The sequence below is a fragment of the Hyla sarda genome, chromosome 3, assembly GCF_029499605.1.
Source record: "Hyla sarda isolate aHylSar1 chromosome 3, aHylSar1.hap1, whole genome shotgun sequence".
In the NCBI taxonomy this organism is placed as follows: Eukaryota; Metazoa; Chordata; class Amphibia; order Anura; family Hylidae; genus Hyla; species Hyla sarda.
The window spans coordinates 84,813,309-84,829,338 of record NC_079191.1 but is presented as its reverse complement, the minus strand read 5'-3'; the positions used below and the strand labels follow the sequence as shown (position 1 = coordinate 84,829,338).

The 16,030-nt window shown below is 46.2% G+C and overlaps 2 protein-coding genes across 4 annotated transcripts in view; one reads left to right on the top strand and one right to left on the bottom strand.

Annotated features, from left to right (window-relative positions):
- DNER (delta/notch like EGF repeat containing) overlaps positions 1–10,719 on the bottom strand; it is a 272,367-nt gene extending 261,648 nt beyond the window's left edge. The window contains exon 1 of the mRNA XM_056564499.1: positions 10,472–10,719. Coding sequence (XP_056420474.1) covers positions 10,472–10,594 — 123 coding nt within the window. The 5' untranslated portion in view covers positions 10,595–10,719. The remainder of the gene's footprint in view (positions 1–10,471) is intronic.
- Positions 10,720–10,786: 67 nt separating this feature from the next.
- Positions 10,787–16,030, top strand: part of LOC130361465 (uncharacterized) — a 71,147-nt gene continuing 65,903 nt past the window's right edge. For 2 of the 3 annotated variants that reach the window (XR_008891011.1, XM_056564500.1), the window contains exon 1: positions 10,787–10,922. Coding sequence is in view for 1 of the 3 variants with exons in the window: in XM_056564500.1 (XP_056420475.1) it covers positions 10,883–10,922 (40 nt within the window). In the remaining 2 variants the exon portion in view is untranslated. The remainder of the gene's footprint in view (positions 10,923–16,030) is intronic. The other variant, XR_008891010.1, reaches the window with a different exon arrangement.

Here is a 16,030-nt window from a genome sequence, read left to right as displayed (position 1 = left end):
CGAGCGGGCGCTACCCGCATCGCGAATCGCATCCCGGCCGGAGGTGGTAACGCAGCGTCCCGGGTCCGTGGAACCGACCGGGGCGCTGCAGTGAGGGAAGTGTAGCGAGCGCTCCGGGGAGGAGCGGGGACCCGGAGCGCTCGGCGTAACAGTACCCCCCCCCTTGGGTCTCCCCCTCTTCTTGGGGCCTGAGAACCTGAGGATCAGACTTTTGTCCAGGATATTGTCCTCAGGTTCCCAGGACCTCTCTTCTGGACCACAACCCTCCCAATCCACTAAAAAAAAAGTTCTTCCCCTGACCTTTTTGGAGGCCAAAATCTCTTTGACAGAGAAGATGTCCGAGGAGCCGGAAACAGGAGTGGGAGGAACAGATTTAGGAGAAAAACGGTTGAGGATGAGAGGTTTAAGAAGAGAGACGTGAAAGGCATTAGGGATACGAAGAGAAGGAGGAAGAAGAAGTTTGTAAGAGACAGGATTAATTTGACACAAAACTTTAAAAGGACCAAGATAGCGTGGTCCCAACTTATAGCTCGGGACACGGAAACGGACATATTTAGCGGAGAGCCATACCTTGTCTCCAGGGGAAAAAATGGGAGGAGCTCTTCTTTTCTTATCTGCGAATCTCTTCATGCGAGAAGAAGCCTGTAAGAGAGAATTTTGGGTCTCTTTCCATATGGTGGAAAGATCACGAGAAATTTCATCCACAGCGGGCAGACCAGAGGGCAAGGGGGTAGGGAGGGGGGGAAGAGGGTGACGGCCGTACACCACGAAAAACGGAGATTTGGAGGAAGATTCAGAGATTCTGAAATTATACGAGAATTCGGCCCAAGGTAGAAGATCTGCCCAGTCATCCTGGCGGGAGGAAACAAAATGTCGTAAATAGTCACCCAAGATCTGGTTAATTCTCTCTACTTGTCCATTGGATTGAGGATGGTATGCAGAAGAAAAATTTAATTTAATCTTGAGTTGTTTACAGAGAGCCCTCCAGAATTTAGACACAAATTGGACGCCTCTATCCGAGACGATCTGTGTAGGCAACCCGTGAAGACGAAAAATGTGTACAAAAAATTGTTTAGCCAACTGAGGCGCTGAAGGAAGACCAGGAAGAGGGATGAAATGTGCCATTTTGGAGAATCGATCAACGACCACCCAAATAACAGTGTTGCCATGGGATGGGGGTAAGTCAGTAATAAAATCCATACCAATCAGAGACCAAGGTTGTTCGGGGACAGGTAGAGGATGAAGAAAACCAGCGGGCTTCTGGCGAGGAGTCTTATCCCGGGCACAGATAGTGCAGGCTCGCACAAAGTCCACCACATCAGTCTCTAGAGTCGGCCACCAATAGAAGCGAGAGATGAGTTGCACAGATTTCTTGATGCCCGCATGACCTGCGAGATGGGAGGAGTGACCCCATTTGAGGATCCCAAGGCGTTGGCGTGGAGAAACAAAGGTCTTTCCTGGAGGAGTTTGCCTGATGGAGGCTGGAGAAGTGGAAATCAGGCAGTCAGGAGGAATGATGTGTTGAGGAGAGAGTTCAATTTCAGAGGCATCTGAGGAACGAGAGAGAGCATCGGCCCTAATGTTTTTATCAGCAGGCCGAAAGTGAATTTCAAAATTAAATCGGGCAAAGAACAGAGACCACCTGGCCTGACGAGGATTCAGCCGTTGGGCAGACTGGAGGTAGGAGAGGTTCTTGTGATCGGTGTAAATAATAACTGGAAATCTTGATCCCTCCAGCAGATGCCTCCATTCCTCAAGTGCTAATTTAATGGCTAGAAGCTCTCGATCCCCGATGGAGTAGTTCCTCTCCGCCGGAGAGAAGGTCCTGGAAAAAAAAACCACAAGTAACAGCATGCCCGGAAGAGTTTTTTTGTAGAAGGACAGCTCCAGCTCCCACTGAGGAGGCATCAACCTCCAATAGGAAGGGTTTAGATGGGTCAGGTCTGGAGAGCACGGGAGCCGAAGAAAAGGCAGACTTGAGTCGTTTAAAGGCGTCTTCCGCTTGAGGAGGCCAAGACTTGGGATCGGCATTTTTTTTTGTTAAAGCCACAATAGGAGCCACAATGGTAGAAAAATGTGGAATAAATTGCCTGTAATAATTGGCGAACCCCAAAAAACGTTGGATGGCACGGAGTCCGGAGGGGCGTGGCCAATCTAAGACGGCAGAGAGTTTATCTGGGTCCATTTGTAGTCCCTGGCCAGAGACCAAGTATCCTAGAAAAGGAAGAGATTGGCATTCAAACAGACATTTCTCTATTTTGGCATAGAGTTGATTATCACGAAGTCTCTGAAGAACCATACGGACATGCTGGCGGTGTTCTTCAAGATTGGCAGAAAAAATCAGGATATCGTCCAGATATACAACAACACAGGAGTATAGTAGATCACGAAAAATTTCATTAACAAAGTCTTGGAAGACGGCAGGGGCGTTGCATAGACCAAAGGGCATGACCAGATACTCAAAGTGTCCATCTCTGGTGTTAAATGCCGTTTTCCATTCATCCCCCTCTCTGATGCGGATGAGATTATAAGCACCTCTTAAGTCCAGTTTGGTAAAAATATGGGCACCTTGGAGACGATCAAAGAGTTCAGAGATGAGGGGTAGGGGGTAGCGGTTCTTAACCGTGATTTTATTAAGACCGCGGTAGTCAATGCAAGGACGTAGAGAGCCATCTTTTTTGGACACAAAGAAAAATCCGGCTCCGGCAGGAGAGGAGGATTTACGGATAAAGCCCTTTTTTAAATTCTCTTGGACGTATTCAGACATGGCAAGAGTCTCTGGGACGGACAGAGGATAGATTCTGCCCCGGGGTGGAGTAGTGCCCGGGAGGAGGTCAATGGGACAATCATAAGGCCTGTGAGGAGGTAGAGTCTCAGCTTGTTTTTTGCAAAAAACGTCCGCAAAGTCCATATAGGCCTTAGGGAGACCGGTTACATGAGGAAGCACAGGGACACGGCAAGGTTTACTGGGAACCGGTTTTAAGCAGTCCTTGGAACAAGAGGGCCCCCAACTCTTGATCTCCCCAGTGGACCAATCCAGGATTGGGGAATGGAGTTGAAGCCAGGGAAGTCCAAGAAGGATTTCAGAAGTGCAATTGGGGAGGACCAACAGTTCAATCCTCTCGTGATGAGATCCGATGCACATTAGAAGGGGCTCCGTGCGGAAACGTATAGTACAGTCCAATCTTTCATTGTTTACACAATTGATGTAGAGGGGTCTGGCGAGACTGGTCACCGGGATGTTGAACCTGTTGACGAGAGAGGCTAAGATGAAATTTCCTGCAGATCCAGAGTCCAAGAAGGCCACAGCAGAGAAGGAGAAGGCAGAGGCAGACATCCGCACAGGCACAGTAAGACGTGGAGAAGCAGAGTAGACATCAAGGACTGTCTCACTTTTGTGCGGAGTCAGCGGACGTCTTTCCAGGCGGGGAGGACGGATAGGACAATCCTTCAGGAAGTGTTCGGTACTAGCACAGTACAGGCAGAGATTCTCCATGCGGCGTCGTGTCCTCTCTTGGGGTGTCAGGCGAGACCGGTCGACCTGCATAGCCTCCACGGCGGGAGGCACAGGAACAGATTGCAGGGGACCAGAGGAGAGAGGAGCCGGGGAGAAGAAACGCCTCGTGCGAACAGAGTCCATATCCTGGCGGAGCTCCTGACGCCGTTCGGAAAAACGCATGTCAATGCGAGTGGCAAGATGGATGAGTTCATGTAGGTTAGCAGGGATTTCTCGTGCGGCCAGAACATCTTTAATGTTGCTGGATAGGCCTTTTTTAAAGGTCGCGCAGAGTGCCTCATTATTCCAGGATAATTCTGAAGCAAGGGTACGGAACTGTACGGCATACTCGCCAACGGAAGAATTACCCTGGACCAGGTTCAACAGGGCAGTCTCAGCAGAAGAGGCTCGGGCAGGTTCCTCAAAGACACTTCGAATTTCCGAGAAGAAGGAGTGTACAGAGGCAGTGACGGGGTCATTGCGGTCCCAGAGCGGTGTGGCCCAAGCCAGGGCTTTTCCAGACAGCAGGCTGACTACGAAAGCCACCTTAGACCTTTCAGTGGGGAACTGGTCCGACATCATCTCCAAGTGTAATGAACATTGGGAAAGAAAGCCACGGCAAAACTTAGAGTCCCCATCAAATTTATCCGGCAAGGATAGTCGTATTCCAGAAGCGGCCACTCGCTGCGGAGGAGGTACAGGAGCTGGCGGAGGAGATGATTGCTGGAGCTGTGGTAGTAACTGTTGTAGCATAACAGTCAGTTGAGACAGCTGTTGGCCTTGTTGCGCAATCTGTTGTGACTGCTGGGCGACCACCGTGGTGAGGTCAGCGACAACTGGCAGAGGAACTTCAGCGGGATCCATGGCCGGATCTACTGTCACGATGCCGGCTGGCAGGTAGTGGATCCTCTGTGCCAGAGAGGGATTGGCGTGGACCGTGCTAGAGGATCGGTTCTAAGTCACTACTGGTTTTCACCAGAGCCCGCCGCAAAGCGGGATGGTCTTGCTGCGGCGGTAGTGACCAGGTCGTATCCCCTAGCAACGGCTCAACCTCTCTGGCTGCTGAAGATAGGCGCGGTACAAGGGAGTAGACAGAAGCAAGGTCGGACGTAGCAGAAGGTCGGGGCAGGCAGCAAGGATCGTAGTCAGGGGCAACGGCAGAAGGTCTGGAATCACAGGCAAGGAACACACAAGGAACGCTTTCACTGGCACTAGGGCAACAAGATCCGGCGAGGGAGTGAAGGGGAAGTGAGGTGATATAGGGAAGTGCACAGGTGTAAACACTAATTGGAACCACTGCACCAATCAGCGGTGCAGTGGCCCTTTAAATCGCAAAGACCCGGCGCGCGCGCGCCCTAGGGAGCGGGGCCGCGCGCGCCGGGACAGAACTGACGGGGAGCGAGTAAGGTACGGGAGCCGGGGTGCGCATCGCGAGCGGGCGCTACCCGCATCGCGAATCGCATCCCGGCCGGAGGTGGTAACGCAGCGTCCCGGGTCCGTGGAACCGACCGGGGCGCTGCAGTGAGGGAAGTGTAGCGAGCGCTCCGGGGAGGAGCGGGGACCCGGAGCGCTCGGCGTAACAGTAATTCACCAGGAATAAGCGGAATATATGCCTTACTGATGCAATGATTTGCTATAGAATTACTTATAATACTCGTACAGCCAACAAAGGGTCTGACTCTACACCATGGATTCATTTTAAGAGTCCCTGGTATAGCCTACCTTTATACCTTCTTATGTTTTCTTTAACCCCTTAATGACCACGGACGTATATTTATGTTCGTGGCTGGCTCCGCGGGTCCCGGTTGCTAATACCAGACATTGCCAATCGGGCTGATTAACCCTTCAGACACGGCGATCAACGTTGATTGCGGTGTCTAAAATGGGAGAATACACTGCCGGTTAGCTCAGCGGAGCTGTTTGGGACCACCGCGGGGAAATCGCAGCATCCCGAGCAGCCGAGAGGACAGCGGGAGTCTTCTTATGTTTCTCCCAGCTGTCTGATCGGCGCTTGATTGCTCCAAGCCTGAAATCCAAGCTTGAGCAATCGACCGCCAATAACACTGATCAATGAAATGCTATGGCATAGCATTGATCAGTGTATTCAATCAGTGTAATGCATGTTATAGTACCATATGGGGACTATAACATTGCAATAAAAAGAGTAAAAAAAGAATTAATAAATGTGATTTAACCCCTTCACTATTAAAAGTTTGAATCACCCCCCTTTTCCAATAAAAAAAAATCATGTAAATAAAAATAAACATATGTGGTATCGCCGTGTGCGTAAATGTCCAACCTATAAAAATATATCATTAATTAAACCACGAGACGAGAAAAAGATAAGTACAAGATTTTGTGTTTTTGTTTAATCAGGCAGCCTGGGCATATTTAAAAAACAAACAAACACTTTTTACGAGACAACCCCTCACAAAGCATATGATATAATCTGGATAACACTGTAAACGTCAAGCATATAAGGAGGAGAGGCTAACCAATCAGAAACTCCCACTCCAACCAGCCCTAAGCTGAGCATTTATGATCATCTGATCCAGACTAGCAGTTGGGAGAACGAGATTCCACTGTCCTGAGTGTCAGTAATCTGCACCACACTGATCTTTGCTATGAAGCATTGATTCATTGTTTAGTATGGGTAGGTGCACCAATAGGCCCATCATTTCCCCTGCTACGGCAGCAGGGCAGGACATTTAACCCCTATTTTATATTGATTGTGTCCCTGTACAGAGGGGGAGCTCGACATAAAAAAAATGTCCTCAAATCAACTGGTGCCAGAAAGTTAAACAGATTTGTAAATTAGTTATTTAAAAATCTTAATCCCTCCAGTACTTATCAGCTGCTGTACTGTCATGTATGGGCAGGGAAGGAGTGCAGTACTGATCTCACCCACTCCCTCTATCCCTGCCTATTTGCCTATCCGCCCTAAATAGTGGATCGACAACCACGGTGACAGTCCCTCTCTAAATATGTGATTGAAGTTACTGTCAACAAAATAAAATACAATACAGACACAGGTCAGGATTCAGTAAGGGAGCACAGAGACCAACAGAAATAATATCTAAACAAACACACACAATAAGTCACAGTCCACTAGCCGAGTCAATACCAGGAGTGTCAGAAGTGCCAAGTCGCAAAAACAGGAGAGAGGTCCGAATGCCAAGCCAAGAAGTCAAAAATACCAGATGATCAGGAATACAGATACAAACGGTAGCTACTAGAGAAACTCTTTCGCAGGCAAGGTCTGAAAGCACATTGCAGGTTTAAACAGGCAACACACAGGTGAACTAACAAGGTCAGCTGACCAGCCCAGAGCTAGGCGTAGCCACAGCAACAAGATAAACAAACACTCTCCTCAGGGATGTTTAACCCTTTAGGTTCTTACTTGTATGCTACATTGGGAGTTGTATGGTTCTTTTTTTGTTTGACCACAGTCAGGAACTGTCCAGAGCAAAGAGTGGTTCCGCTATGGGGATTTGCTCCTTCTGTGGACAGTTCCTGATATGGACAGAGGTGTCAGCAGAGAGCACAGTGGTAAGACAGAAAAGTACTATACAAATTCCTGTGGAGAATAAAGCAGCTGATAAGTACTGGAAGGATTAAGATTTTTAAATAGAAGTAATTTACAAATCTGTTTAATTTTCTGGCATCAGTTGATTTGATTTATTTTTTTCCCCCCGGAGTACCCCTTTAAGTCACACAATGCAATAATGGGGCAAATTGAATCTAATCCTTTCACTCCACTGGTAGCATTACAACAACAGCATGATACGTTGTGTATGACAGGATGCTGTATACTAATATTCAAGCTGTTAGGGTCCAGCATAAGCTTCGTATCAATCCCCTGACACTGTGTGAGCCAGTGTTTCCCAACCAGAATGCCTCAAGCTGTTGCAAAACTACAACTCCCAGCATGCCTGGACAGCCGAAGGCTGTCTGGGCATGCTGGGAGTTGTAGTTTTGCAACAGCTGGAGGCACCCTGGTTGGAAATTACTGGTGTGAGGTATGAGTGAGCTGTGTGGTCTCTGATAATATAGGATGCCTGTGCATAGGAAGCTGCGGTCTTCTTATTAGAAAATCTCATTGACTTGATTCTAGCAGAAACAGCTCTAACAAAGAGGCCATTAAACTCAGGTCTCCATAGAATAAAGTAGACTGACGACATAATCTGATGACCTAAATGCACCATAAAATTCCATAAAAATGTGACAAAGCGCTAACAAGGGCATGTGACCCATGATGTAGCTTGTGCGATTCAATCACAGGTGTATGACTAAGCCGTACGTTCACACATCTAACCCACGTGACTAAATAACTGTTATTGTGACTGGTATTTTCAGCATTGGCACATTGGCATTCAGCATGCACGACAGTCGCTGCTGACTCAATAGGTGCCCCTGCTAAATAATAGAACCTGCCTGGCAAAAACAGCTTTTATTTGTATAAACAGCCCAATAGTTCCCACTCCACATCAATGGATATCTATATCTATACCTCGTTCTCCACTCCACATCAATGGATATCTATATCTATACCTCTTTCTCCACTCCACATCAATGGATATCTATATCTATACCTCGTTCTCCACTCCACATCAATGGATATCTATATCTATACCTCTTTCTCCACTCCACATCAATGGATATCTATATCTATACCTCGTTCTCCACTCCACATCAATGGATATCTATATCTATACCTCGTTCTCCACTCCACATCAATGGATATCTATATCTATACCTCGTTCTCCACTCCACATCAATGGATATCTATATCTATACCTCTTTCTCCACTCCACATCAATGGATATCTATATCTATACCTCGTTCTCCACTCCACATCAATGGATATCTATATCTATACCTCTTTCTCCACTCCACATCAATGGATATTTATATCTATACCTCTTTCTCCACTCCACATCAATGGATATCTATATCTATACCTCGTTCTCCACTCCACATCAATGGATATCTATACCTCGTTCTCCACTCCACATCAATGGATATCTATATCTATACCTCTTTCTCCACTCCACATCAATGGATATTTATATCTATACCTCTTTCTCCACTCCACATCAATGGATATCTATATCTATACCTCGTTCTCCACTCCACATCAATGGATATCTATATCTATACCTCGTTCTCCACTCCACATCAATGGATATCTATACCTCGTTCTCCACTCCACATCAATGGATATCTATATCTATACCTCTTTCTCCACTCCACATCAATGGATATCTATATCTATACCTCTTTCTCCACTCCACATCAATGGATATTTATATCTATACCTCTTTCTCCACTCCACATCAATGGATATCTATATCTATACCTCGTTCTCCACTCCACATCAATGGATATCTATATCTATACCTCTTTCTCCACTCCACATCAATGGATATCTATATCTATACCTCTTTCTCCACTCCACATCAATGGATATCTATATCTATACCTCTTTCTCCACTCCACATCAATGGATATCTATATCTATACCTCTTTCTCCACTCCACATCAATGGATATCTATATCTATACCTCTTTCACCACTTCACATCAATGGATATCTATATCTATACCTCTTTCTCCACTCCACATCAATGGAAAGCCATGCACTACAAAAATACACCAACCTGTACAGTCCTACACAAAGACAGATAATCCATATACAGCCTGGAAGGTGGTACATACAAATAAATAAGATATATATACATACACACACATATATACACAAGATATAAGGTGATTTACAGCCAAAATATCAGCAAGGCTAACGGAAGAGAACTAGAATGAGAACTGAATGTCATCTATCATATGTCATCACAATGTCACAACCATCAACCTTACAGAAGCCATGTGACTGTGTTAGATCGCAGAAAAAACGGAGAGCGGAGGGGTCACTTTTATCATTTCCTTACCATAGGTACAAACTGTTGTCGGACTGTGATAGAAATGGATAAGATGGACAGATAATAGATAGACAAAAGATAGATAGATAGGTAGATAGATAGATAGATAGATAGAAGAGATTATAGATTAATAGACAGAAGATAGACAGATAGACAAGAGATGATAGATAGATAGATAGATAGATAGAAGAGATTATAAATTCATAGACAGAAGATAGATAAATAAATAGATAGATAGAAGAGATTATAGATTCATAGACAGAAGATAGACAGATAGATAGACAAGAGATGATAGACAGATAGATATATAGATAGATAGAAGAGATTATAGATTCATAGACAGAAGATAGATAGATAGATAGATAGATAGACAAGAGATGATAGATAGATATTAGATAGATAGATAGATAGACATGAGATAGATAGATATGAGTTATATAGACAGACAGATAGACAGACAGATAGATAAACAAGAGATGATTGATAGATAGATAGATAGATAGATAGATAGATAGATAGATAGAAGAGAAGAGATGAAAGATAGACAATACATAGGAAGGTAGATTGATAGACATAGATAGATAGAAAGACAGAAAGGACTGACAAAAAAGGAAGGAAGGAAGAAAGAAAAATAAAGAAATGACAGAGAATGGATAGAGAATAGAAGGATAGGTAGATAATTATATTGACCAAAGGAAGAAAGAAAGACAAATATATGAAATAAAGGGGTAAATAAAATGAACAGACAATAAAGATAGATAGATAATGTATATAGAAGATGAATAGACAGATCAATAGATAAATAGATATATGGATGGACAGATGGAAAGTAGCTGTAGATAGCCAGTGTGTAGTCAGTGTCATACATGTATGGCCTCTCTTGGTGACATTCACACCAGACTTCTATCTCGGATTGTTCCGGCGGTTTTCCTTCCATGATATTTCCATACCCCACAATAATGGTCTGTAGCCGGCTCCCGGGTGACCCGTGTCCTCCTAGACTACAGCCCCTATACGGGCAGCTACACCGCCTCCATTACCTGCGTGTCGCACGCTTTTCCCCCGCATGGCTCCCCGGGGAGATCCGAAGAGACCAGGAGAAGCCCGGACAGAAGAAGAAGGACCAGCTGAGGGCCCCGGGCGGGATAACGCGGAGGAGGCATGGGGAAGGGCGGCTGCTGGTTACGCTGTTCTCCGGGAATAGTCCGCTGCCTCTGGTACCCGCTCCTAGCGCTGGATGCTGCGATCACTGAGCTGCAACCAGCCGGCTCCTGTTACCATAACAACCGGCTGACTGACAGGAGGAGAGCGGGAGGGAGGGGAGCACGGGGAGGCGGGCGGAGGGCAATAACGGGGGCGGCGGGCGGACTGTCTGTACTACATCATAGAGACGACTGCTCCAGACACGAGGACGGCGGTTGCCCATAGCGACCAATTAGATAAAGGTTTTCATGGTGTCACCTGTTCTGGAAGAATACAAGCTGCGATCAGGTTGGTTGCTATAGGCGACATGTGGCTCTATGTCAGTGTTTGGCAGCCACTGTGCCTCCAGCTGTTGTCAAATTACAACCCCCAGCATGCAGACAGCTGGAGGCACCTTAGTTGGGAAACACCGCTCTCTGTACAGCATTAGGTGGGGTTAGGGTTGCCGCCTGGCCAGTGCAGTGACCCCATGACATACGATGGCCCCGACATACGATAATTTCAACATGTGATGGCCTCTCAGAGACCATCGCATGTTGAAGGCAGCATCAACATACGATGCTTTTTTATGTCGGGGCCATCGCATAAACGGCTATCCGGCAGCGCTGACTGCTTCAGCTGCCACCAGATAGCCATTTACGATGCCCCGTGAGCTCCGGTGATGATCACTTACCTGTCCTCGGGGCTCCGGCGCGTCCTCTTCGGGATCCTCTGCATCGTCGGCGCTCTCCATCTACGTCATCCAATAGGAGAGGCGTGCATAGCGATGTGATGGCGGCGACGGAGAGCGCAGTTGCCGGGGAAGCAGAGGCCTTGCCGGAGCGTCGGGGACGCGGCAACAGCGATGGACGGCGACATCCCGGGCAGCGGTGACGAGTAGTGACGGTCCGGAGCGGCGGGGACAGGTGAGTACAACTTTCTCTAACAGTGGTCTACAACCTGCTGACCTCCAGATGTTGCAAAACTACAACACCCAGTATGCCCGGACAGCCAACGGCTGTCCGGGCATGCTGGGTGTTGTAGTTTTGCAGCATCTGGAGGTCCGCAGGTTGTAGACCACTGTCCTATACTTTACATTGCACGGATCCCTCAACATACGATGGTTTCAACAAACGATGGTCCGTTTGGAACGGATTACCTTCGTATGTTGAGGGACCACTGTATTTTATATTAAAAATATCGGCAATGCAATGACCGCTATTTATCCAACTAATCCTCCAACTCTTGGTATGTTGCACCATATACTATACCAGTGTTTCCCAACCAGAGCGCCTCCCAACACAGACCTATACTATATACTACTTATAGTCAAACATGCTCACTGTAAGATGTATATACCTTATGGGAATAAAAGAAAACCAATATGGATGAATAAAAATGTTAAGGGGCAATAAATGACAAAAATAAAGCATTTCAATTACTAAAACAGGACGGCAGTGAAGAAGCATTAAAAAGCTATAGAGAAAAATATAAAATATGTAAAAAAACAGATAAAAGCCGCAAAAATGGAGACGGAAAGACTCATTGCCAAAGAGAGTAAAACTAACCCCAAAATGTTTTTTAACTATATAAATAGCAAAAACTATTGAACCATTGTATGTCAAGTGTTCGGTGGGTGCAGTAGAGGGCTCAGAAGGGAAGGAGCAACAATGGGATTTTGGAGAGTGAATTTTGCTGAAATGATTTTTGGGGGGCATGTCACATTTAGAAAGCTATGGTGCCAGAACAGCAGAAAACCCCACATGGCATACCATTTTGGAAACTACACCCCTCAAGGCACGTAACAAGGGGTCCAGTTAGCCTTAACACCCAACAGGTGTTTGACAACTTTTCGTTAAAATCGGATGTGTAAATGAAAAAAAAAATGTTTCACTAAAGTGCAGTTTTTTCCCCAAATTTACCATTTTTACAAAGGGTAATGGGAGAAAATGGCCCCCAAAATTTGTAACCCCATCTCTTCTTAGTATGGAAATACCCCATATTAGGACATAAAATGCTTTGCTGGCGAACTACAGTGCTCAGAAGAGAAGGTGTCACATTTGGCTTTTTGAAAGCAAATTTTGCTGAGATGGTTTTTTGGGGGCATGTCGCATTAAGGAAGCCCCTGTGGTTCCAGAACAGCAAAAAATACCCACATGGCATACTATTTTGGAAACTACACCCCTTAAGGAACGTAACAAGGGGTACAGTGAGCCTTAACTACCCTCTGGTGTTTGACAACTTTTTTTTAAAGTGTGTAAATGAAAAACATTTTTTTTTTTTACTAAAATGCTATTTTTTCCCTAAATTTTACATTTTTACAAGGGGTAATAGGAGAAAATGACCCCCAAAATTTGTAACCCCATTTCTTCTGAGTATGGAAATGCCTCATGTGTGGACGTCAAGTATTCTGCTGGCGAACTACAATGCTCAGAAGAGGAGGTGCCCCATTGAGCTTTTGTAAAGAGAATTCGTTTGGAATGGTAGTCAGGGGCCATGTGCGTTTACAAAGCCCCCCATGGTGCCAGAACAGTGGACCCCCCCACATGTGACCCCATTTTGGAAACTACACCCCTCACAGAATTTAATAAGGGGTGCAGTGAGTATTTACACCCCACTGGCATTTGACAGATCTTTGGAACAGTGGGCTGTGCAAATGAAAAATAAAATTTTTCATTTTCACGGACCACTGTTCCAAAAATCTGTCTGACACCTGTGGGGCGTTAATGCTCACTGTACCCCTTATTACATTACGTGAGAGGTGTAGTTTCCAAAATGGGGTCACATGTGGGAGGGGTCCATTGTTCTGACACTATGGGGGCTTTGTAAACACACGTGGCCTAAAATTCCGGACAAATTTTCTCTTCAAAATCCCAATGGCGCTCCTTCTCTTCTGAGCATTGTAGTTCGCCAGTAGAGCACTTTACATCCAGATATGGGGTATGTTCTTACTCAGAAGAGATGGGGTTACAAATTTTGGGGGGCTTTTTTCCTATTTTCCCTTGTGAAAAGGAGAAATTTAGGGTAACACCAGCATTTTAGTCAAAAAAAATTTTTTTTTTCATTTTCCCATCCAACTTTAATGAAAATTCGTCAAACACCTGTGGGGTGTTAAGGCTCACTATACCCCTTGTCACGTTCCGTCGGGGGTGTAGTTTCCAAAATGGGGTCACATGTGGGTATTTATGTTTTTGCGTTTATGTCAGAACCTCTGTAAAATCAGCCACCCCTGTGCAAATCACCAATTTAGGCCTCAAATGTACATGGTACGCTCTCACTTCTGAGCCTTGTTGTGCGTCCGCAGAGCATTTTAAGCCTACATATGGGGTATTTCCTTACTCAGGAGAAATTGCGTTAAAATTTTGGGGGTCTTTTTTTTCCTTTTACCGCTTGTGAAAATAATAAGTATGGGGCAACACCAGCATGTTAGTGTAATTTTTTTATTTTTTTTACACTAACAGGCTGGTGTAACCCCCAACTTTTCCTTTTCATAAGGGGTTAAAGGAGAAAAGGACCCCCAAAATTTGTAGTGAAATTTCTCCCGAGTACAGAAATACCCCATATGTGTCCCTAAACTGTTTCCTTGAAATACGACAGGGCTCCAAAGTGAGAGAGCGCCATGCGCATTTGAGGACTAAATTGGGGATTGCATAGGGGTGGACATAGGGGTATTCTAAGCCAATGATTCCCAAACAGGGTACCTCCAGCTGTTGATAAACTCCCAGCATGCCTGGACAGTCAGTGGCTGTCCAGAAATACTGGGAGTTGTTGTTTTGCAACAGCTGGAGGCTCCGTTTTGGAAACACTGCTGTACAAGACATTTTTAATTTTTATTGGGGGGGCAGTGAAAGGGGGTGTATATGTAGCGTTTTACCCTTTATTATGTGTTAGTGTAGTGTAGTGGTTTTAGGGTACATTCGCACTGGCGTGTTACGGTGAGTTTCCCGCTAGGAGTTTGCGCTGTGGCGAAAAATTTGCCGCAGCCCAAACTTGAAGCAGGAAATTTATTGTAAAGCTGTCCGGGTGAATATACCCTGTACATTCACATTGGGGGGGGGGGGGGGCAAATCTCCAGCTGTTTCAAAACTACAACTCCCAGCATTACTGACAGACCATGCATGCTGGGAGTTGTACTTTTGCAACAGCTGGAGGCAAACTGGTTGGAAAACCTTCAGTTCTGTTACACTTCGGTTCTGTTACCTAACTCAGTATTTTCCAACCAGTGTGCCTCCAGCTGTTGCAAAACTACAACTCCCAGCATGTACTAATCACCGAAGGGCATGCTGGTAGATGTAGTTCTGCAACAGCTGGAGGTACGCAACTACAACTCCTAGCATGCCGACACAGCTGTTTGCTGTCTGAGCATGCTGGGATTTGCAGTTTTGCAACATCTGGAGGGCTACAGATTATAGACCGCTGCAGTGATCTCCAAATTGTGGACCTCCAAATGTTGCAAAACTACAAATCCCAGCATGCCCAGACAGCAAACAGCTATGTGGGCATGTTAGGAGTTGTAGTTTTGCAAGATCTGGAGGGATATAGTTTAGAGACCACTGTATAGTGGTCTCAAACTGCAGCCCTCCAGCTGTTGCAAAACTACATATTCCAGCATGCCCAAACAGCTGTCTGGGCATGCTGGGAGTTGTAGTTTTGCATCATCTGCAGGGTTAGAGTTTAGAGACCACAGTCTCAGACTGTAGCTCTCCAGATCAACTTACTGGCTTCTGTAGGATCCCAGGAGCCATCCTCTTCTGACGCACGTCATGCCTCCCGCCGATCACCGTCGCCGCTGCCTCCAGATCGGTAAGTGGACGTCGGCATTCTGCCCCGCCTAATGTGTGTGGATAGGACGGGAAAAACGAAAGTTAACCCCCCCCCCCAGCCCCGATCTGCTATTGGTCGTCGCTTCTGACGATCAATAGCAGAAAAAAAGCAGGGATAGGAGGCGTGGCACCCCTGCCACCTCACTCCTAACCCTTCAGGGGGATCGTAGGTGTCTTAGACAACCGCGATCCCCCTTATATTCCGGGTCACCATAGACCCGTATGACCCGGAATCGGCACAAATCGCAAGTGTGAATCCACTTGCGATTTGCGCCGATCACCGACATGCGGGGGTCTGATGACCCTTCTGGGCATTTGCGCGGGTTGCCTGCTGATAGATATCAGCAGTCACCCCGGTCCAGTCCCCGCCCGGCACATGGCAGGTACCGAAATTCCCACGGGCGTATGGATACGCCCTGGGTCCTTAAGTACCAGGACATCAAGGCGTATCCATACGCTCTAGGTCCTTAAGTGGTTAATGACCTTGTAGAGGGGTTGAATAGTAAAGTAGCAATCTTTGCAGATGATACTAAACTCTGTAAAGCGGTAAACACTATAGAGGACAGTGCACTGTTACAATTGGATCTGGATAGG